Below are 23,227 nucleotides of genomic sequence, written 5' to 3'. Positions count from 1 at the left end.
TGACTAGTGATATGCTGTAGGGATCAGTGCTGGGTCCATTGTTATTTGTCATCTATATCAATAACCTGGATGATAATGTGGTAAACTGGATCAGCAAATTTGCAGATGCCACCAAGATTGGTGGTGTAGTGGACCGCGAGGTAGACTATCAAAGCTTGCAGTGGGATTTGGGCTAGCTAGAAAAATGTGCTGAAAAATGGCAGATGGAATGAATGCAGACAAGTGTGAGGTGTTGCACATTGGGAGGACCAACCGGGATAGGTCATACACAGTGAGCAGTAGGGTACAGGGGAGTGTGGTAGGACAGGGGAATCTGGGAATACAGTTCCATAATTCCTTGAAAGTGTTGTCAAAGGTAGATAGTCTCATAAAGAAAGCTTTTGGCACAATAGCCTTCATAAGTCAGTGTAATGAGTATAGGAGTTGGGATGTTATGTTGAAACTGTATAAGATGTTTGAGAGACCTAATTTGGAATTCTGTGTACAGTTCTGGTCACCAACCTACAGGAAAAATGTAAATAAGATTGAAAAAGCGTAGAGAAAATTTACAAAGATGTTGGTGGGACGAGGACCTGCGTTATAGTGAAAGGTTGAATAGGTTACAACTTTATTCCCTAGAATGTAGAAGACTGAGGGGAGATTTAATACAGGTAAAGAAAATTATGAGAGGTCTAGATGAGGTAAATGCAAGTGGGCTTTTCCCACTGAGGTTGGGTGAGACAATAAGAGGTCATGGGTTAAAGTTCAAAGTAAAGGAGGAGGGAGGAGAAGATGGCGGCGCGATGCAGTGTGCATGGCCGTTCTGAATGAATATCGATATGTGTAACTAGGGGTGCCATGCACAATCCAGATTTGATGGGGACAGTCGTGAAAATGCAGAGGAACATCTGGAGTAACTTCTGAAATGCCTGCTTCACTGCTGCTGCTACTGTGCAATCGAGAATCTCCGGAGGGGAAATCCCTCGGCTTTGTGTATTGCCTGTTGCCGGGGCCGGGGTCGAAATGCTCGGCCGGGATGGTGCTCAGTGCTCGGTGTCGAATAGGTGGTCGGAGGCTCGGAGTCGGACTGTGGTCGGATGCTTCCGGGATGCTGTATCAGCAAGTTGGCAGCGCTGAAGGTTTACCGTCTGCGTGAGATGACAGGACTTTCGAGAGACTCTGAGACTTTTACTGTGCCATGGTCTGTTCTTATCAAATTACGGTATTGCTTTGCACTGTTGTAACTATATGTTATAATTATGTTTTTTTGTTAGTTTTTAAAGTCAGTTTGTCATGTGTTTTCGTGATATCATTCTGGAAAAACATTTTTATCATTTCTTAATGCATGCATTACTAAATGACAATAAAAGGGGACTGTGTCCTCGATCATCATCATCATAAATTTATTAAAGTACATATGTAACCATATACAACCTTGAGATTCATTTTCTTGCGGGTGACTCAGTAAATCCAAGAAACGTAATAGAAACAATGAAAGCCTGCACCCAACAGGATGGACAAACACCCAATATGCAAAAGACAACTGTGCAAATACAAAGGGGAAAAAAAAAACAATAAATATCGAGAACATGAGATGAAGAGCCCTTGAATGTAAATCCATAGGTTGTAGGAACAGTTCAGTGATGGGGTGAATGAAGTTGAGTGATGTTATGCCCACTGGTTCAAGAGGCTGATGGTTGAGGGTTAAGCATGAAAGATGGAATGTTTAAGGGGAAGATGAGGGGGAACTTCTTCACTCGGAGAGTGTGGAATGAGCTGCCAGCACAAGTGATGGATGTGGGTTCGGGTTCAATTTCAACATTAAAGAGAAAGTTGGATAGGTACATGGATGGGATGGGTATGGAGGGCTACTGTCGGGGTGCAGGTTGATGGGACTAGCCAGATTACCTAGTCCGGCATGGACTAGAAAGGCCGAATGACATGATTCTGTGCTGTCATGTTCTATGACATAATCTTAGAGCGTCTAGAATGAATGATGAAGGTCTTCATCAGCTTATTCCTACCATGTGTCGTGGTGGTAGTGGTAGGACATGGCAAACCCAAGGACAGTGACATCACACATAAACAAGCAGCTCCATCATGAATGGCCACTGTGTAACATCAATGCCCAAAACTACAACTGCTTCCACTATTGGCAAGCTGGTTTATTTCCTTTACACAAATAAAGCATTTGCTTTTCATCATATTGATACAATGACCAGCTACTTAGCACAAAATGAAGAAAAATCAAGTTCAATTAATGAGAAGAGCAAGTATTTACTGAAAATCCAAAAAAAAATCTGAAAATAAAAACTGAAAATGCTGGAAACACTCAGCAGGCTAGGCTTCATCTGTATAAAGAGAAACAGAGTTAATGTTTGACATTAGGTCTATTTGTGTGGGCACATGGCCGTGGTTAAGGCATTGGACTAGCGACCTGAAGGTTGTGAGTTCGAGCCACAACCGAGGCAACGTGTGTTGTGTCCTTGAGCAAGGCACTTAATCACACATTGCTTTGCGACAACACTGGTACCAAGCTGTGTGGGTCCTGATGCCCTTCCCTTGGACAACATTGGTGTCGTGGAGAGGGGAGTCTTGCAGCATAGGCAACTGCTGGTCTTCCATACAACCTTGCCCAGGCCTGCGCCCTGAAGAGTGAAGATTTTCCAGGGGCAGATCCATGGTCTCGCAAGACTAACGGATGCCTTTATTTTTTTATTTCATAAGGACAATGAAATAGGAACAGGAGTAGGCCTGGCCTGTCAAGCCTGCTCTGCCATTCAGTCTGATGTGGTCATAGACTCAGCTCCACCTACCTGTCTTTATCCCATAACCCTTAATTCCTCCATTATGCAAAAAAGCTAATGGTGTCTTAAATATATTTAATGAAGTCATCTCTACTACCTCCCTGGGCAGAGAATTCACAGATTCACTACTCTCTGGGAAAAGCAGTTCTTTCTCATCTCCGTCTTAAATCTATTCCCATGAATCCTCAGGCTATGTCCCCTTGTTCTAGTCTCACATAACAATGGAAACAACCTTTCTGCCTGTCTTGCCTTATTGTGCCTCTATCTTGTCTTGAATGACTACCTGAATTGAATTGACTTTATTTCTTACATCCTTCACATACATGAGCAGTAAAAATCTTTACATTATATCTCTGTCTAAATGTGCAATGTGCAATCATAGTAATTTATAATAAATAGAACGGTCAATGTAACATAGAGATACACTAAAATCAGTGTGAGTTAATCAGTCTGATGGCCTGGTAGAAGAAGCTGTCCCGGAGCCTGTTGGTCCTGGCTTTTATGCCACGGTACAGTTTCCCGGATGGTGGCAGCTGGAATAGATTGTGGTTGGGGTGCTCGGGACCCAATGATCCCATGGGACCTTTTTTCACACCTGTCTTTGTAAATGTTCTGGATCGTGGGAAGCTCACAACCACAGATGCTCTGGGTTCTCCGTACCACTCTCTGCAGAATCCTGCGATTAAGGGAGGTATAGTGTCCATACCAGGCTGTGATGCAGCCAGTCAGGATGCTCTCAATTGTGGCCCTGTAGAAATTTCTTAGGATTTGGGGGCCCATACCAAACTTCCTCAACCTTACAGTGGCCCTGACCCCTCACATCAAGAAGATCCTAGAGAGGCTGGTCCTGGCTCACCTCTGACCCCTGGACAGATCAGCCCTCGATCCCCTGCGGTTTGCCTACCATGAGCACATTGGAGTCGACTGTGCTGTCATCTACCTGCTGAAAAGAGCCGACTTCCATTTGGATAAGCAGGGCAGCACTGTGAGAATCATGTTTCTTGATTTCTGAAGTGCCTTCAATACCATACAGCCCTCACTGCTGGGGGGAAAGCTCGGTTCAATGCAGGTTGGCACTTCCATTGTATCGTGAGTAATGAACTACCTGACTGGCAGAGCACAGTTTGTGCAGCTTCAGAGCTGTGTGTCAGACATGGCTATAAGCAGCACTGGGGCCCCACAGGGGACTGTATTGGCTCTCTTCCTGTTTACCCTGTATACCTCAGACTTTAGGTACAACACTGAGTCATATCATCTGCAGAAATTCTCTAATGACTCAGCAATAGTTGGGTGTATAAAGGGAGGACGGGAGGATGACTACAGGGCCCTGGTGAAGGACTTTGTCAAATGGTGCAAACTGAATCATCTGCAGTTCAACATCAGTAAGACAAAGGAGATGGTGATGGATTTTAGGAAGAGTAAGCCTGCACTGCTCTCTGTTACTATTGATGGTGAGGACGTGGATGTGGTGAGGACCTACAAGTACCTGGGGGTGCACCTGGATGATAGACTTGAGTGGAGCACCAACACAGAGGCTGTGTATAAGAAGGGCTATAGTCGCCTCTACTTCCTGAGGAGACTGAGGCCCTTTGGAGTATGCAGGCCTCTCCCTCACATGTTCTACCAGTACAATCTTCAATGCGGTGCTGTGCTGAGGCAATGGCAACAACACGTGATGCCGACAGGCTCAATAAACTGATTAGAAAGGCTGGCTCTATTATGGGAGTCAGTCTGGACACTGGAGGCTGTGGTAGAACAAAGGAAATTATGGAATATCCTGGCAATTCTGGACAATGTTTCTCACCCTCTGCATACCACCTTGGCTGAACAGAGGAGCACTTTTAGTAATAGACTAAGACAACTGTGCTGCTTCGAAGAACGCTTTATGGGGTTATTCTTACCCTCGGCCATTAGGCTCTATAATGAGTCAACCTATAGCTGGGGAAGTGATGACCCCACTCCTGTTAAAATGCTTGAGGTAACTTTTTTTTTATTCTTTCTTACTTCTCTTCTAATATTTGTGTATCTGTGCACTTGTAATGCTACTGTGACACTGTAATTTCCTTTGGGATCAATAAATATCTATCTATCTAATCTATCCTAAAACATGCAGTTTCCATAATACAAGTTTGCTAGGTAATGTTGCAGCTCTATAAAGTTAAACCAGACATGGAATATTGTGTTTAGTTCCAGTCACCTCATTGTAGGAAGGATGTGGAAGCTGAGGACCACAAATGTTGTCAGAACTGTTGAGTGTTTTGAGGATTTTGTGTTTTTGTAAATATTTCCTAATTTTGATAACAACACTTTACACTTCAATGCTCCTTCCATCACTATTCATTGAAATTAATTGTGGTGTAAACTACTCCTTCTTGTTGTTGTGCTTTCTTATTCTTCTGGGATCGTAAGTTAAGTTGGGTATATACGACTTTATCTTCAATCTGTTATAAAGAAAAAGAACTGTCAGAATTATTTCTGGAGTGCTCCATTTTTGTATTGCCATTGCTGTGGTTAGACTTTTCTAATCCATGATTGTTTTCTTTCTGTGATTACCATGCTTTTTCCATTGGTGTAGTTTTGGGAGAATTTTTTTTCAAGTAGGCTATTTTCCAATATGTGTAGAATTATTTAAAAAGTCCTATTAAGAATGGTGAAAACTAACTTTTCAAAGACTTCTATAGACCTAAGCAGGTGACAAATCTGAGGCAATTGGGCAAGGAATGTCAAAGTTCAATGCAAATTTATTATTAAAGGTTGTACTGTATATGTCACCATATACTACCCTGAGATTCATTTTCTTGCAGGCATTTGCAGGAATGCAATAGTTTTCACTAAAAACTATACAAAATAAAGACTGATAAATATCCAATGTACAAAAGAGGAAAATCGTGCCAATAATCATTTTTTAAAGTAAATTAATACTGAGAACATGCGCTGTAGAATCCTTGAAAGTGAGACTATAGGCTGTGGAATTAGTTCAGAGTTGAGGTGAGAGAAGGATAGATTTTGTAGGAAAAGTAAGTGTGGTTTTGATAAAGCAAAAGATAAAAGGAGGGTAATTAAACTTGGGGCACGATTAGAGGCATTTGCAATGCACACGTCACGATCGTGCCTATGATTGGATCCTGGACGATTATTTGAGTCAAGACAAGAAGCCATCTAGTGAAAGTAAAATAAGTTGGCTTTCATTTCATTTGGTGACTTTGGCTCAGTTGGGCTTTGTTGCCATAAAGACAATTTGAAAGGTTGGCAAGTTTTCGATTTATGGAAGAGGGTTGTAGGTGTACTCTTGTACTATTAGCTAGCAGGGAATTAATGGTTGACAGGATTCCTATCTGGGTACTAAAAAAGGATACAAGATATAAGAAATGGAACATGAGCCCCAAGTTAGAAAAGGATTAGGCAGGCCACTTTGCATTTCTTGTGTCTTTGGGACTATCCTGCTTCAAGCTCTATAAATGCAGTACTATGCACAGATTCCAACAGTAGTTTAGCACACATCAGGCATGAGTTCGGTATATCAATGTTCATTATTTTGGGGTTCAAAACTAGAAAATCCTTACCACTTAAGAAGAATTCCCTATATTTCAAAGCCAAAGTCAAGTTAGTCTACGTTCTCTACATTAAACATCTACCATCACTTTGCTTGTTGCCAGCCTTTCATTATTTGTCTCACTAGTGCTCCAATCATATGACCACGTTCTCCTAAAATTAGAATGTCACTTTCCATACTCCAATCCTCATGTATTGCTTTTTAAATTGAAATTACAATTTAAATTTAAAGAGACTTATTTAAAGAGACTTATCTTAATTATTGCTTCAAAAAACCAAATTTGCATTTATTGCAACCATTGTTCTTTATAAGTTAATAGGGAAAAAGTCATTAAGGATCTGAAACACAACAGGGCTGTTACGTACCTGTTTTCCCTTTTCCCTCCCTCATGAAACCAATGACTGGAAAATCTTTTTCACACAAAGAGTGAGCAAAGTGTGAAATAGGACTTTTGATAAGGTAATGAGAGCAAAAGCACTTCATTAATTCATTAAAAGAAAAATTGAATGCTAGCTGTCAGATGGGAGACGTTGGGAAGGTGAATGTTATGTTCTTTCTGGATGGATCTGCGAAGTTAATACTATCAGTATTCATCCGTATATATAAAATCTTATGAAGTTGGAAACTTACATAATCTGTTGGAATGTGTTATGTACTTTCATAGTAATGTCACAGAAAGTAAATTAGCAGCAGTAAAATTTTACTTACAGAGCAAGTGTTGTCCACGTTGGTATCTGCAAAAACAAATTAAAGTGGAAGTTAATCATGATGCACACAAATTATTTTTGTCAAATAATTGTGGTTATGTTCATATCGGTTTATATGTCTCTCTCCCGCTGCTGTTAGTCAGTGACTCGACTTTGTTTGTTTTATCTTACACCTTTTCTCCCTCCGCTCCCTTTATGTGTACTCATCCCGATATTGCAGCGTCCTTTGCAGCTGAGGTTCAGCTATTTCTCAGAATGAATTCTTCAAACTTTTCTGCTTTTATCTCAGATTTCCACTTTCAATAGTTTCCCTTTCATAATTTTAGAAAATAGTTCTTCTCTTCCAGCTGATTTGCATCTCTAGAATGACCTTTTGTTTGGTGTCAATACTAGCCTCATCGTTTTGACTATCATCTCCTCTACTACTTTCCTATTAAGAATGGCAGCAGGGATAAGCAAGTAATCATAAGCCCCGTGCAAGTTATTGGAAAAAAATTCAGAGGGACAAAATTAATCAGCACTCAGAAAGGCAGGGTTTTCTTCAGAGACAGTCAGCACGGTTTTGTGATGGGTGATCCTGATTGACTAATTTGATTGAATTTGTTTTTAAAAAAAGTATCAGAATATGTTGATGATGGTAGATTGGAAGAACAGCTATGTGGTAGGGTAGCAGTTTGTGTAGTGCTTTACAGCTCCAGCATTTGGAAGATCAGGGATTCAAATTCCCTCTGCTGTCTGTAAGGAGTCAAACGTTCTTCCCATGACCCGCGTGTCTTTCCTTCAGGTACTCTGTTTGCTCACTCATTCCAAAAGGCATTCAGGTCAGGGTTAATAAGTTGTAGGCATGCTGTGCTGGTGCTGAAATATGGAACGCTGCCAGCAAATCCACAGACTGTGTTGGTTCACTGTATCCTTTGACGTACGTGACAAATTGTCTTTAGATGACATGAGCTCCCAAGTCCTCTTGCGCCTCTGATTTGTGAATTATCTCCCTGTTTAAAACATAGTCTACTCCCTTCTACCAAGCTGTTATTCAGGTGTGATCTACTCTGGAATGAATGGAAATCCACCCTCCAATGCATAACACAAAGAAACTGACAATTAATGGGGAATATTGGTAAAAGTAATCCAACTAATCAAACCCACATTTATAAGAATATTGTGGATTAGTAGAGTCTTGAGCAAATTCTCTTTGTTATGTATAGCTGTACATAATTTCTATTGTATTTCTTTACTTCCTGTAAATCCCGCAAGAAAATGAATCTCAAGGTAGCTTATGATGACGTATATGCACTTTGATAGTAAATCCACTCTGATTATATGAGAAACTAATTTTGGGCTTTACAGCGCTATATTTATTTAATTATTGAGATACAGGGTGGAATAGGCCCTTCCAGCCTCTTGAGACGCACCACTCCAGTCTCCTGATTTAATCCTAGCCTAATCACGGGACAGTTTACAATGACCCAATTAACCAACCAACCGGTACACCATTGGAATGTGGGAGGAAACTGGAGAACCCAGAGGGAACACATACCAACTCCTTAGAGGAAGTGGTGGGAATTGAACCCAGGTCGTTGATACCATAAAGCATTGCGCTAACCACTGCGCTACCGTGCCATTCCAAGTGTGACGCTACTACAGCACGGGGTGTTGGGGTGCAGAGTTCAATTCCAACACTGTCCGTGAGAAGTTTGTACGTCCTTCACGAGTGAGTGGGTTTTCACCAGGTGCTCTGCTTTCCTCCAACATTCCAAAGGTGTACCGGTTAGTAGGTTAATTGGTCGTTGTAAATTGTACCATGATTTAGGTTAGAGTTAAATTAGTTGCTAGGTGGTATGGCTCATTGGATCGGAAGAACCCGTTCCACACAGTATCTCTAAATAAATAAAATAGGACGTAAAGCAATAGTTTTGAACGTACTTCTGACTTTTTAAAGTATGCATATATAAATTCAGAACATGAAATAAATTGTAGTTGTGATTTTTTTCTGTAATTTGTTTTAAATTCTTTTTTTTCCATCAGTTTGAACAATGGTCAATTTCTTGTTTTTATGGTTAATGTCATGGTGATTTTATAGTCCAGCACTGTGAGCAAATTACAAGAAGCTTTTCGCGTTTGGATATGTCATTTTACTGACTTTACTGTAGATGATTGTGGTATTTTCTTTCAGAGGTCCTAGAAATAAAATGAAATGTTCGAAAGGAAAAGACTTTATCTTGATAGGATCACCGAGAATTATTCCCAGGTTATAAACAGAGAAAGTAAGTTTACCTTGGTTACGCTGTTCCTGTGTTTTGTACCTGAAATTACATTTATTACATTTTTAAATTATTATTTCTAGATTAAAATATAATTTCTAAATTAGAAATTAAAACATTCTAAATTTATACTTTAAAAATGAATTACATCAGACAAGATTTGTTGTTGTTTGTTATGTACTGTAATTATGATGTTCTTTTATTTAACTACCCGTTACACTGCTGGCATTTAGGGCAACGACGAAAGTCCTTCACCCAGACGTAGAAGGATTCTTCATTGCTCTTTCTGTAACAGCTTTGTTTCACTAGTCAGGATTGTTAGCCTTGAGCTAAACCCCTGAACCTGGAGAACCGATGGACCTCTCTTAGTCTGGCCTATACCCTTTGACCTGTTTGGCATGGGTGACCCTACCAAGAGTGAAAGCATAACGCCCTGATTCCAGCCAACATCGCTCTCTGGGTCATTGAGGCACTTGGAGGATAACGATGTTCTAAATTTTCTTAAATTCACTGCAATTCAATAAAAACCTTAGTTTATCAGTTAAATCTAAAGCTTTAAGTTCGTTGGGGTCAATATCACAAATGACCTGACTTGGTCCAACCAAGCAGAGTCCACTGTCCACTGCTTGTCCCCTAAAACCCTCACTAATTTTTATAGAAGCATTCTTCTAGGGTGCATCTCAACCTGGTATGGAAGTTGTCCTGTCCAAGACCAGAAGAAGCTGTAGAAGATCGTGAACACAGCCCAGCACATCACACAAACCAATCTTCCGTCCTTGGACTCACTTTATACCGCACGCTGTCGGAGCAGTGCTGCCGGGATAATCAAGGACACGACCCACCCAGCCAACACACTTTTCGTCCGTTCTCCCTCCAGGAGAAGGCTCAGGAGCTTGAAGACTCGTACGGCCAAATTTGGGAACAGCTTTTTTCCAACTGTGATAAGACTGCTGACCCGGATCTGGGCCATACCCTCCAAATATCTGGACCTGCCTCTCAGTTTTTTTGCACTACCTTACTTTCCCTTTTCTATTTTCTATTTATAATTTATAATTTAAATTTTAAATATTTACTATCGATTTGTAATTCAGGGAATGCGAAGCGCAGAATCAAATATCACTGTGATGATTGTTTGGCAACAATAAAGTAAAGTAAAGTAAAGTAAAATAAAATCTAAATATAAACATGTGAAAACTTAAAGGAAATATAACATTGAATTCATTAAGTAATACTGACCACAGATCTATTCCTCCACTTCCTGTTTGTGATATATGTAAACATCTGGACCAAAATATAGATGGTCTGATTAGCTAAGTTTGCAGAAATGTAATAAATCACACAAGCAGCAGGATTTCCCAGTGGCCAACCATTCCAATTCCAATACCCATTCCCATTCTGACATTTTCGTCCATGGCGTCCTCATTTTCCACAGTGAGGCCACTCTCAGGTTAGAGGAGCAACGCCTTTTGGAGGTAGCCTCCAATCTGAGTTCTACAAATTCCAGTGAATTTCTCCCCTCCCCCGCATTCAATTCCCCACTCTGGCCCCCTTTTACCCCTTCCTGTAATCCACCTATCAGCTCTCCCCGGTGTCCCTTCTTCCATTTCTCCTATGGTCTACTCTCCTCTCTTATCAGATTCCTCTCTAGCCCCTTCCCTTTTCCATCTATCATCTCTCAGCTTCTTCATTCCCCTCCGCCACTCACCTGGCTTCACTTATCACCTTCCAACTTGCCCTCCTTCCCCTTCCCTACCACCTTACTCGGCTTCTCCCTCCTTCCGTTTCAATCCTGACGAAAGGTCTCGGACTGAAATGTCGACCGTTTATTCATTTCCATGGATGCTTTCTGACCTGCTGAGTTCTTTCAGCATTTTGTGGGTGTTAATGTTAAACATAGATTGATTCCTCCACTTTTTATTGGATAAACTATTTCGGTGGTCGTGCTGCTAGAACTAATCTGTAGGTAATCAGGAACTGGACATTTGCTATTCTGCTTTAAGTTTCCATTCCAGTCTTGACATCATTCACAGAGTGAGACAATGATACAGCTGGTAGAGCTACTGTCTCAAGCTCCAAACATTAAACTCCATTCAATCCTGACTCTAGGTACTGTTGACGTTGGAGCTTGTATGTTCTTATGACTGTATGGCTCTCCCTTGGCACTCTGGTCTCCTCTCCAACATCTGCTAGCTGGTAGATTAATTGGCTGAGGAGGATCAGAGGGTTGGGAGGTGTGAGCTGATGGACATCTGAAAGAGAAATTATTATTAGTGAAATGATGGGCATATGGAATTGATATAATTGTTCTGAAGGGCTGAATGGCAACCAATGTCATACGAAAATATGAGAACTTAATTACTTGGGATTTTAATAACTCTCAACTTTAGGCAATGCTGTAAATGTGTAGAATTACTTAGTTACTTTGAAATACCTGTATATTTATGTCAATCTATTAATCCTTTGACATTCATCTTGTGAAATCAAAATGTACCAGGAGCTATTCGGTAACAAAGTTGAATATGACAGATTAAGAAATCCTACCTTTTATTGATTCGGTTTTTACCTACTGAAAGAAATACAAGCATTAAAGATAAAATTTAAATCACCAAATTTGCAAAATATCTAAAATAACAATGAGCATTGGACACTTACCTTTAATACAGATAATGACTAAAGTTCCCACTAACAGCAGAAGAGATATTGTTGTATAATACAACCACTTATATGAAGTGGTACCTGTAGAAAAAGGATATTTTATTTCAGAAGAAATTATTGTGTATATCACTATTTCCCACTGATTATTGAAATAGTTTCAGATAGATTTATTTGTATTACAGTACTATTTGTACCATTAATAATAAAATGATAAACCTGATATATTTTTCAAAATAATTGGCCTTATCACAGCAAATGCAATCTCACCAAACTGGCTATGGAGGTCATCAGATAGCTGGACCAATAATGCTACTGTATTCAAAACAAAGATCATGACGAAAAGGATCTACTGCTTTTCTGGTACTTGTCAAATAATCTCTTCTTGGGCTTCCAGCCGGGTACAAGTATCGACATTTCAATGACAAATTCTGCCATCTTCATGAGAGATGATACCTGGGCATGACTAGTCCGGTCATCTGTCCATCCTGATTGGTTAGTCCTCATCCAATCAGGTTTCCGCTGCCCCACCTTGTTTACAGTTGAATCCCAGTTCTTACTTAGAGCGAGACCTTTGTCTTTGTTGAAATTCTTTGCCTCTAGTTTTATTTCAATGGCTTCTTTCCCCAAAAGCCATTGGTGCGGCACAGAAGTTCTGTGCCGAAATCAATCCTATAGCCGTAGTGAATGCAATGTCTGCTACTGCCAATTTCTCTGGGTAACCCAAACAGATACACCTCCTGTGCTGCTTGATCCAGGTTTCCACCGTGTGTCCCATCTGGCCAATATAGGCTGCTCCACGTTCACAGGGAATCCTGTAAGTGCTAGCCGACCAGAGTCCCAGGTCATCTTTGACCTGCATAAACTGTGTCTTGAGCTTCCCTGTGGGTTTGTGGATGGTATTAGTCCGCTACATGGAGCTTAGAAAAACAGAGGGTATGGGTAACACTAGGTAATTTCTAAATAAGTACATGTTAGGCACAGCATTGTGGGCCGAAGGGCCTGTATTGTGCTGTGGGTTTTCCAGGTTTCTATGTTTCTATTTCTTCAGGATGCTGGTGATCCATCCAGAAACTGTGGAAATATAGGGAAGACAGGCAATAGCGATGGGTTCCTCCTGGTTTTCCCGTTGGTCCTTTTAAGGGCTCAATTGATGGCTTTTGGTGAAGGAAGCCATTGAAATAAAACTAGAAGAAAAGAATTTTAACAAAGGTAAAGGTCACTCCAGGTAAGAATTGGAATTTGATTGTAAGCAAGGTGGGACAGCGGAATCCTGATTGGATACGGACTAACCAATCAGGAGGGATGGACGGACGATGGGGGTATAAATACCATCAGACTAGATGTGCCCAGGCATCATCCCTGATGAAGGAGGCAGAGTTTGTCATCGTAACGTGGGTTAAAATCAATACCTATACCCGACTGGAAGCTCGAGAAGAGAGAATTCAAAAGATCATGATGTTTTCACATTGTAATAAGTGGCCCAATGACAATGTTCAATTTCAACTTCTATCCAGGGTCAGTCTGGAAAGTCCCAATTTTTTAAAAAATCTCTATCTCTATTGCCATCAATCTGTCTAGATTGTTACCTATCTAGCTTGTTAGATATCTATCCATCTAACTTGCTATCTATCTTGCTGTCTACCTAGCAATCTATCTAGCTAGCTACCTGGCTATCTATCTTCGTATTAATCGATGGGTTTGGACAGCATTGGCAAATCCAGCACTAATTTCCTATCCCTAATTGCCTTTGATCTGATTTCTATAATTCTGCAGTGCTTTCCGCTGAAGCTTCTCCCACAATGCTGTGGGATATGGATATTAGACATAATGACAATGAAGGAATCAGGATGTGATGCCACTTGGAAAGGAACCTGCAACTGGTGGTGGTTTCTTGTGTTGGAAGCCCTTATCTTTCTTGGCAGTAAGCTTGACAGGCACTGTCAGAAATGCTTAGACGAGTAGCTCCAGTGCATTTTCCAGAAGATAAATGGTGCTCACTGTACACACAATTTGGAAGTGGGTCATGGATTGCATGTTTAAGATGGTAGATGGGGTATCAAAGAAGAGGATGGTTTCACCATGGATGCTGTTTGGCTCCTACTGTTGCTTGACTTTCAGTCCTCAAGCTGACCAGAACACGTGCAGATCTTCAGGGGGATGAGGGCAAGTGACCATGTTACCATGTTATTATCTTTTGAGTGCATGACTCCCTCTAAATGCAGAAGCCTCAAGGTCCCTGAGTCTGTCTTCAGCCAATTTTTGAATCTATTTTAAGAACCAAGGCATGTTTTATTTAATGAATAACTGAGGAAAAGAATTCAATGGGACTTTGCATTTGATCAAAGAGAAATGCTGTATAGTTTTGGACTAAATCTGATTCATTTGCTAAGTCAAATAATAAGAAAACATACCTTTTATTGTAAAATGGATCCCTTCACTGTATTTAAACCTGTCTGAAACTTCACTTGTAGCTTTGCACTTGTACACACCACCATCTTCAGTATTGTTTATGAGCACATTAAAGATAGCAGGATCTCTATCAAACTTCTTGATAGTGGAGATATGTCTTGTACGTAGAAATAATGAGTAAGTCACAGGAAGGGTTCCATTTGTGGAGTAGCATTGAAGAGAGATGCAATTTCCTACTTCAAGAGTGGTTTTTGAAGTGACAGATTTTATTTCTGGTTTTGAAACTAGAATTGAAACCAAAGTAACACAGGTTAAGCGTTTAAAAGAAAACAGTAAATCTAACTATGATTTTGGAGTTACACTTAGTTATATCTTCGTTATATGCCGTATGATGTGGGTGATCATGCTCTATGACCATGATTGTTATTGGCAATTTTTTCTACAGAAGTGGTTTGCCACTTTATGGACAGTATCTTGACAAAACAGGTGACTCCAGCCATTATCAATACTCTTCAGTGACTGTCTGTCTGGCGTCAGTGGTTGCATAACCAGGACTTGTGATATGCACCAGCTGCTCATCAGACCATCCAACACCTCCTCCCATGACCCTGATCGGGGGCTTATCAGGTGCTACACCTTGCCCAAGGGTGACCTACAGGCTAGCGGAGGGAAGGATCGCCTTACACCTCCCTTGCTAGAGACATATCTTCACCCCGCCACCCTAATAAAGTGACAACTACGTGTATGTTTGTGATCTTCTGCTGCTGTAGCCCAGCTTCTTCATGTTGTGTGTTCACAGATGCTCTTCTGCACACTACTGTTGTAAAAGCCCTGTGGGTAAGAAACTGCAAAATAAATGATCCTGATGGGAGTTAGATACAGGCCTCCAAACAGTAGCCAGAATATGGGCTACAAGTTACAATGGGAGATTGGAAAGGCCAATGTTGCAATCGTCGCAGGAGATTCCAATATGCAGGTAGATTGGGGGTGGATCCCAAGAGACTGAATTTATATAATGCCTTTTCAGAGTAGCTTGCGATTGAGCTCACTCGGAGAATGGCAATTTTGGACAGTGTATTATGTAATGACTCATATTTGATTAGGGATCTTCAGGTAAAGGAACCCTTAGGTGAGAGTGGTCATAACACGATGGAATTCACCCTGCAGTTTGAGAAGGAGAAGCTAAAATTGGAAGTATCAGTATTATAGGGGAGTAATGGGAATTAGAGAGGCCTGACAGAAGAGCTGGCCAAAGTTGATTGAAAGGGGATACTAACTGGGATGACAGCAGAACAGCAATGGCTGGTGTTTCTGGGATCAATTCAGAAAGCGCAGGATAGTTACATCCCAAAACTGAAGAAGTGTTTTAAAGGGTGGATAAGATCATTACTAGGAAGGTGTTTGGGAAGCTGAAAGTCTGAAGGTAGGTAAGTCTCCCGGACAGGTCATGTTGAAGAAACAAGGTGTCTGCAGAAAGACTTAGATTGGGAAAGTGGGCAAAGAAGTGGCAGATGGAATATGGTGCAGGGAAGTGTATGGTCATGCACTTTGGTAGAAGGAATAAAGGTGTAGACTATTTTCTAAGTGGGGAGAAAATTTTAAAATCAGAGGTGGAAAGGAACTTGGGAGTCCTCATGCAGGATCCTCTAAAGGTTAACTTACAGGTTGTGTCAGTGGTAAGGACAGCAAATGCAATGTTAACATTCATTTCCAGAGGACTAGAATATGAAAGCAAGGGTATAATGCTGAGGCTTTTTAAGGAATTGGTTAGTCTGCACTTGGAATATTGTGAGCAGTTTTGGGCCCTTTATCTAAAAAAAAGATTAGATTAGATTAGATTAGATTGGATTAGATTATGAGGACACGCAGTCCTCTTTTATTGTCATTTAGTAATGCATGTATTAAGAAATGATACAATTGGAGAGGGTCCAGAGAAGGTTCATGAGAATTATCCCAGGAATGAAAGGGTTAATATATGAGACGTGTTTGATGGCTCTGGGCCTGTATTCACTGGAATTTAGAAGAATTTGGGGGGGGATCTCATTGAAATTTATCAAATATTGAAAGGCCTAGATAGAGTGGATGATATGGAGAGGATGTTTCCAATAGTGGGAAATGGAAACCAGAGGATACAGCCTCTGAACAGAAGGAAATCCATTTCCAACAGAGTTGAGGAAAAATTTCTTTAGCTAGATGGTGGTGAATCTGTGGAACTCATTGCTGCTGTGCAGGCCAAGTCATCTGGGTATATTAAGGCGGAGGTTGATAGGTTCTTGATTAATCAGGGCATCAAAAGTTACGAGGAGAAGGTAGGAGAATGGGATTGAAAGGGATAATAAATTGGCCAAGTCCTATGTCTTATGGTCTGATGTTCTAACTTGTGGTTATTTGAGTTCCTGTCGCCTTCCTGTCAGCTTGAACCAGTCTGGCCATTCTGCTCTGACCTCTCTCTTTAATACGGCATTTTAACCTACAGAACTGCCACTCACTGGATGTTTTTTTTTGTTTGTTTTTTGCACCATTCTCTGTAAACTCCAGAGACTTGTTCATGAAAATCCAGGAGATCAACAGTTTCTGATATGCTCAAACCACCTCATCTGGTGCCAACAATCATTCCACAAAGTCACTTAGATCATATTTCCTCTACATTCTGATGTATGATCTAAACAACAACCTCTTGATCATGTCTGCATGCTTTTATCCATTGAGTTGCTACCACATGATTGGCTAGTTAGATATCTGCATTAACAAGCTACCTAATAAAGTGGCCATTGAATGTATATCACCATGTACTGCTTTTACTCATTTTCTTGCGGGCATTTACAGGAAAAATACATAAATTCAATTGGATTTATAACCTCTATAGATAAACAAACACTGTACTGCCAATGTGCAAAAGACAAATTGTACAAAGAAAAAATAATATTGAAAACATGACTACGTGTATTTTTAACTATGCAAGTATTTGTTATGCCTGTTAACTTGCAGTTATGTTGACTAATGCACTGTAATTTGTGATGGTTCTCAAGGTTTTCTCTCAGCCAATATATTGTCCATTTTTATATCTATGGAATATAAATTCAAGACTACCTATTCAAGGCTCCCACTACCTATTAAATGCTCCCAATAGTGTGCGGGATACGAATTGACAATAAACTGGACTGGTCAAAGAACACTGAGGCTGTCTACAAGAAGGGTCAGAGCTGTCTCTATTTCCTGAGGAGACTGAGGCCCTTTAACATTTGCCAGACGATGCTGAGGATGTTCTACGAGTCTGTGGTGGCCAGTGCGATCATGTTTGCTGTTTTGTGCTGGGCAGCAGGCTGAGGGTAGCAGACACTAACAGAATCAACAAACTCATTCGTAAGGCCAGTGATGTTGTGGGGATGGAACTGGACTCTCTCACGCTGGTGTCTGAAAAGAGGATGCTGTCTAAGTTGCATGCCATCTTGGACAATATCTCCCATCCACTACTTATGGAAACCCTTAACAAGGTTTATATAACTTGTGGTATTTGTAATGTACTGGTTGGGCACAGGAGTACATTCAGCCAGAGACTCATTCCACCGAGATGCAGCACAGAGCGTCATAGGAAGTCATTCCTGCCTGCAGCCATCAAACTTTACAACTCCTCCTTTGGAGGGTCAGACACCCTGAGCCAATAGACTGGTCCTGGACTTATTTCCTGGCATAATTTACATATTACTACTTAACTATTATGGTTCTATTACTATTTATTATTTATGGTGCAACTGTAACGAAAACCAATTTCCCCCGGGATCAATAAAGTATGACTATGATTATGACTAACTTATTGAGCTTATAAAGGCTTATATAACTTGTGGTATTTGTAATTTATCATTTCTCCTCATTCAATTCTTATGATTATTTGCAAATAAGTTTTGCATCAGTCTAAAATGTTACTTTGGATTTATTGTAATTGAGTCACTCTCGCCAATGTATTGGTTGCTGGGCAGCATATCATAGTTATAGTTAATAATGTTGCTTCCATCTTAACTGAACTTTACAGGAGGCACCACTGAGAGTGTCCTGACGAGCTGCATCTCCATTGAGTATGGGAGCAGCAGAGAATTGGACCAGAAGTCCCTACAAAGGACTGTGAGTATGACCGAGAGGATCATAAGGGTTTCCATTAGGGGCATCTATCAGGAGTGCTACGTATGCAGGGCCCTTAGTATTATCAATGATATCACCCATCCATCCACCATCCTCTGACTTTCTACCATCAGGCAGGAGTCAAAGTCAAAGTCTGTCCCGAGCCTTGTGGCCCATCAGGCCGGTGCTTCTGCCGGTTTCTGTGGCGTGAAGTGACTGTGAGTATGAGACTCCCCCCCGCCAGATAGGACGCCAGTCTATCGCGAGGTTAACCCCCAGCATCTGCCGGTACCCATTTTCAGCTGGGTGGACTGGAGCAGAGTGAGGTTAAGTGCCTTGCTCAAAGGCACAACACGCTGCCTTGGCCGAGACTCGAACCCACGACCTTCAGATCGTGAGCCCAACGCCCTAACCACTTGGCCACGCGCCACACATCAGGCAGGAGACTGATGCATAAAGACAAGAACGGTCAGGATGGGAAACAGTTTCTTTCCTCAGGCCATTAGGAGCAACCTGCCAAATAGCATATGAAGTGTCACTGGCCAATTTGTTCTGTACCCTACAATATTTAATTTATGCACTCTAGTTTATTTAAATCATAATTCATTTGTAGATTTTATTCTTACTTTCCTAAGTGATATGTGTGTTGTGTACTACTGTGTTTTACACCCTGGTTCAGAGAAACATTGTCTCATTTGACGGTATACATGTATATAGTTAAATGACAATAAAGTTGATTTGACTTGCGATGGAATCAGCCACAGTAGATTATAAGACATGTGACCAAAATTTGCATCAGGAGTTGGAAGTTTGAGGCTGAACAGTCAAGGAACAGGACCCTTGGCCCAAATTTATCCACACTGACCAGGGGAAATAATGGAGCATATTAAAAAGGAGAGAGGGGCAAGGGATTCCAATGTTGGTGACAAGAACCAAAATCAATGGCCACTGAGGGTAGGAAGACTGGAGAGTATTTGGAAGTATATGATCATATGCCATTCTAGAAGTAGATAAGGTTGTAAGCAGTACAAGGAGGGAAACACTGAACCCATAAGCTGAACCATGGCAGCAAGACAAGAGTGCATAGAGAAAATCTGCAGTGAGAGGAAAGCAAACAATTGTGCCAGAGAATGCATGAACAGTACGATGAGGAGCTGTACCTTCAGCAAGTGTGCATTTAACTATAACGCATTTAACAATGTCTGTCCTCTGAAACTCTGTAGAATTGTTATTCCACAAACACAAACTCAGAAAAGTTGGCTGCAACAAGTCTGGATTCCACCCCCAAAGTCTTCGGAAATAATATTAATTAAGTTATTCTTTGGTTGAAACCTATCAAAAAGCTTTTCACTACAATCCTAAATCCAAAACTTTTCCCGTCAAAATTCCTCTGCATCGTAATAGTCACTCTAAAGACTGAATGAATTTTTCTTAATGACCATGGGCTGCTTAACTCAAGACTAACGTGAAAACCAGGAAAATGCTTAAAACACATGCAGAATCAATACATTTTAGCACGTCAAATATAACTTAATTCTAGATCTGCGATCTTCTTAAATTTAAGACCGAGAAATAGATACAAGGAAAATAAGGATGAAATAGTTGGAGGTGAATTTCTGCATCCTCAAGGCCAAGGAAAGGGAGGGTTAGTGTGAATGTTAGCAGAGGTGGTAGCAGATACCAAGCTGGTCTGGTGGACAGCTTAAGAGAAAGAAAGGGATGAAAGAGAGAGCTTTCTGATGAACTCTGATGAAGGTTCTCGGCCTGAAAACTTAAATCTTTATTCTTCTCCATGAATGCTGCCTGACCTGCTGAGTTCCTCCAGCATTTTGTATACCATGTTCTGGATTCCCAGCATCTGCCGAATCTCTTGCATTTAAAGAGAGGAAGCATATTGACTGCTATAAAGTCAAGCTTTATGGTAACTTTTCATAAACTCTCAACTCAAGTGAAAGTGAAGAATCACAGAATAAGAATTTCTGGTCTCTTGTCAGGATAGAGCATTGTACAACTGTTCTTTGTTCAAACCTAGTCTAATATAAAGGTGGGCTGTATGAGTGTTTTGGATAGATGAAATTCTATAAAATGCATTCTGGTTTAAATGAACTACATTTAAATTTAATTTCTGTTGAGGATTTCCAATGGCAGATTGCACAAGGATGCAAAAATGTTTTTAAAAAACTTTTTTTCCAAAACTTTTAATTCTTTTCAGCCCTCTTCAAATAGGATGGGGTAGATTTGCTTGCACGTCAATAGCCTGTGGTTTCACATCTCTCCCAAGTTTTATTTTCATTGGATTTTCTGGAGTAGCATTATTACTCCAATGTTTTAATTAATTTGTGGATCCTAACAGATCTATGTAACAACTTCAGAACATTGCTAGAAGTTTGCTGATGTCACTAACACTGATGAAAATGGGGCTTGTACCTCCTCCCTTATACAGGTCATTACCATGATTTCTGAGGTCAACTTCGTATGGAGAGTTTTAATGATTAATTGAAAATGGCCCATACTTTGTTGTAAATCCATGTCACTAATTCCACCTGAAATAATGGAAATATAATGTCATTTAGATAATTCAGCTTTGTATTCACATCAGCTCAAACTACAAGTTATTGCAATGATTATCATGCCAGAATCAGAAGAAGGTGGTTTACTATCACTGACATACTGTTGTCGTGGTACATGCTTGCAGGACTGGATCCAAGTGCAGTGGAATTGCCAGCACTCTCTGTCCTGGCGGTTGCTGGCACTGTTTCCATCTGGGTGCGGGGGACGGCAGACTCTGTCACGGGAAGCACTGGCAACGTCTTGACCCCAGGAGCGGAGGCATGGCAGACTTCCCAAGAAGAGACAGAAGCAAAGTGTTGGATATAGGAATACCAACCGAGCCACACCACAAGCCAAATCATCCTCCCAAACACACAGACAGACCCCGCCTACAGAGTCCCATTTAAACAACCATCGTATGCAGGAAACAAGTGCCAGTCACAATTAACTCAACAAAGTTAAATCGAAAGCACCTGGGCTTAATGGCTCTGACAATGAGTCAATGCAGGAGCTCGAGAAACTCTGAAGCCTACTGCTCTATGGCAAGCCACAGAGGCCCACAGGCTCATGATAACAGTATTGTGCAAAAGTCTTAGGCACATTTAAAAAAAAACCTGTAAAGCGAAGATACTCCCAAAAATAATGAAATGAAAAGTTTCTAAATATTAAAAAAATTACTATAAGGAGCGGTAAACAGTAAAAAAAAACTAAAAAAAACTAAATCAAGTCAATATTTGATGTGACCACCCTTTGCCTTCAAAAAGGCACGTCAATTCTTTTAGGTACACTGTTGTGCAGTTTTATTAAAACATCGGCTGGTAGGTAGTTCCAAGCATCTTGGAGAACTTGCCACAGATCTTGGCTGTCTGGCTTGCTCCTGTCTCTCCAGGTAATCCCAGACAGTCTCGATGATGTTGAGATCAGGGCTCTGTGGAGGCCAGACCATCTGAAACCATATAAAAAAATCTAGGGTACCCAAGACTTTAGCACAGCACCTTATGTCATGAAGTTTGTGGCAGCAGTACAGTTCAAGGCATAATAAGTTACAAGAAGAAACGTAACAAAATAAACAAGTAGAATAGGTAGTTTTCATGAGTTCAGAAATCTGATGGCAGGGGAGAAAAAGCTGTTCCCAAAAGTGTGTGTGTGCCTTCAGGCTCCTCGCTGATGGTAGCAATGAGAAGAGGGTATGTCTGGATGGTGAGGGATGCAGTCTTCCTGAGGGATCACTCTTCAAAGATGTCCTCAGTGGTGGAGAGATTAGTGCCCATGATGGAACCGGCTGACTTTAAATCCCTCTGCAGCTTTTTCCCATCCCTGTGTACTGACAATCGCATTAGAGTTGTCGAAAGTTTACAAGGAAGCCACTTGGCACATTGTGGCTATCTTAGTTGAAAAGACCACTCCAGTTAATCTCAGGCATATGTCCGTACATCTGAAGTCACAGCTCCTCGAGTACACAGCCAAGTGCTGTTTAAGTGTGAGGTGCTTCTGCCACTACCTCACTTTCTGGCAGCAAGCTTCAGATTCCTCCTCCCTCTGAGTAAGAAAATGATTCCACACCTCCCCTCGAGTTCTCCTACCATCTAAATTTTACATCGCTGGTGTTTGAACCCTCTGCTTAGGGCAGTAGGGCCCTCCTGTCTACTTTGCCTTAACCCCTCGTTATTTTACACATCTCAATCAATTATTTCATTTTTGTTAAGATACCAGAACAAAGTACAAATGGATGATATAAGATCAAAGGGAAGCTATTTTTCATTCAAACAGTTAGAGGCAGAATTATACTAGCTTCAAGAGATATGTCTTACATAATCCTGAACACAGAGTTCTAACTAACTCTCTATAACTGTTATAAAAGAGTTATAACTCTATAACTCTCTGTAACTATAAATGAAATAATTTCCCCCACTGTATTAAGACATTGTAAATGTATCTTGTGATAGAATTTATAATATTACAGACTAAATTTTCCATGTTTACCTTAAATGAAATGACATTTATAATTATTAAAAAAATGAAATAACTTTTATCTTACGTAGCAGCTGAACCAAAACCAAGATAACGGGTTTTAACATTTTCTTCTCAGTGTTTTGAAAGAGGAAATGTTCTCTTCATTGAGCTAGCAAGAGATCAACGCTGTTCTCAAGCTGAGCAATAAATGTCTGTTTAAAGAAACAAATTAGTCAT

The 23,227-nt window shown here is 40.6% G+C and overlaps 2 protein-coding genes across 5 annotated transcripts in view; one reads left to right on the top strand and one right to left on the bottom strand.

Annotated features, from left to right (window-relative positions):
- Nucleotides 1–1,401, top strand: part of polg2 (polymerase (DNA directed), gamma 2, accessory subunit) — a 34,833-nt gene extending 33,432 nt beyond the window's left edge. For both annotated transcript variants that reach the window (XM_072242218.1, XM_072242216.1), the window contains one exon: nucleotides 831–1,401. In XM_072242218.1, the coding sequence (XP_072098319.1) occupies nucleotides 831–903 (73 nt within the window). In that variant the 3' untranslated portion in view covers nucleotides 904–1,401. The remainder of the gene's footprint in view (nucleotides 1–830) is intronic.
- Nucleotides 1,383–23,175, bottom strand: LOC140187178 (allergin-1-like). Of its 3 annotated transcripts, none has more exons than XM_072242221.1 (8): nucleotides 23,076–23,175; nucleotides 21,159–21,326; nucleotides 14,374–14,655; nucleotides 11,960–12,043; nucleotides 11,849–11,873; nucleotides 9,321–9,349; nucleotides 7,048–7,073; nucleotides 1,383–5,227 (listed from the first exon to the last, which is right to left on the bottom strand). In XM_072242221.1, exons 1-8 carry the CDS (start codon nucleotides 23,113–23,115, stop codon nucleotides 5,120–5,122), a joined length of 762 nt encoding a protein of 253 aa, XP_072098322.1. In that variant the 5' UTR covers nucleotides 23,116–23,175; the 3' UTR covers nucleotides 1,383–5,119. The 3 variants fall into 3 exon arrangements, 2 of the variants coding, with proteins under 2 accessions (XP_072098322.1, XP_072098323.1); XM_072242222.1 differs by having other exon boundaries at nucleotides 11,849–11,870; XR_011883026.1 differs by lacking the exons at nucleotides 11,849–11,873; nucleotides 11,960–12,043; nucleotides 14,374–14,655; nucleotides 21,159–21,326; nucleotides 23,076–23,175 and adding an exon at nucleotides 10,544–10,816.
- Nucleotides 23,176–23,227: the final 52 nt, after the last annotated feature.

This window comes from Mobula birostris, chromosome 24 (genome assembly GCF_030028105.1).
Source record: "Mobula birostris isolate sMobBir1 chromosome 24, sMobBir1.hap1, whole genome shotgun sequence".
NCBI lineage: Eukaryota > Metazoa > Chordata > Chondrichthyes > Myliobatiformes > Myliobatidae > Mobula > Mobula birostris.
This window is presented reverse-complemented; position numbering and strand designations above follow the sequence as displayed.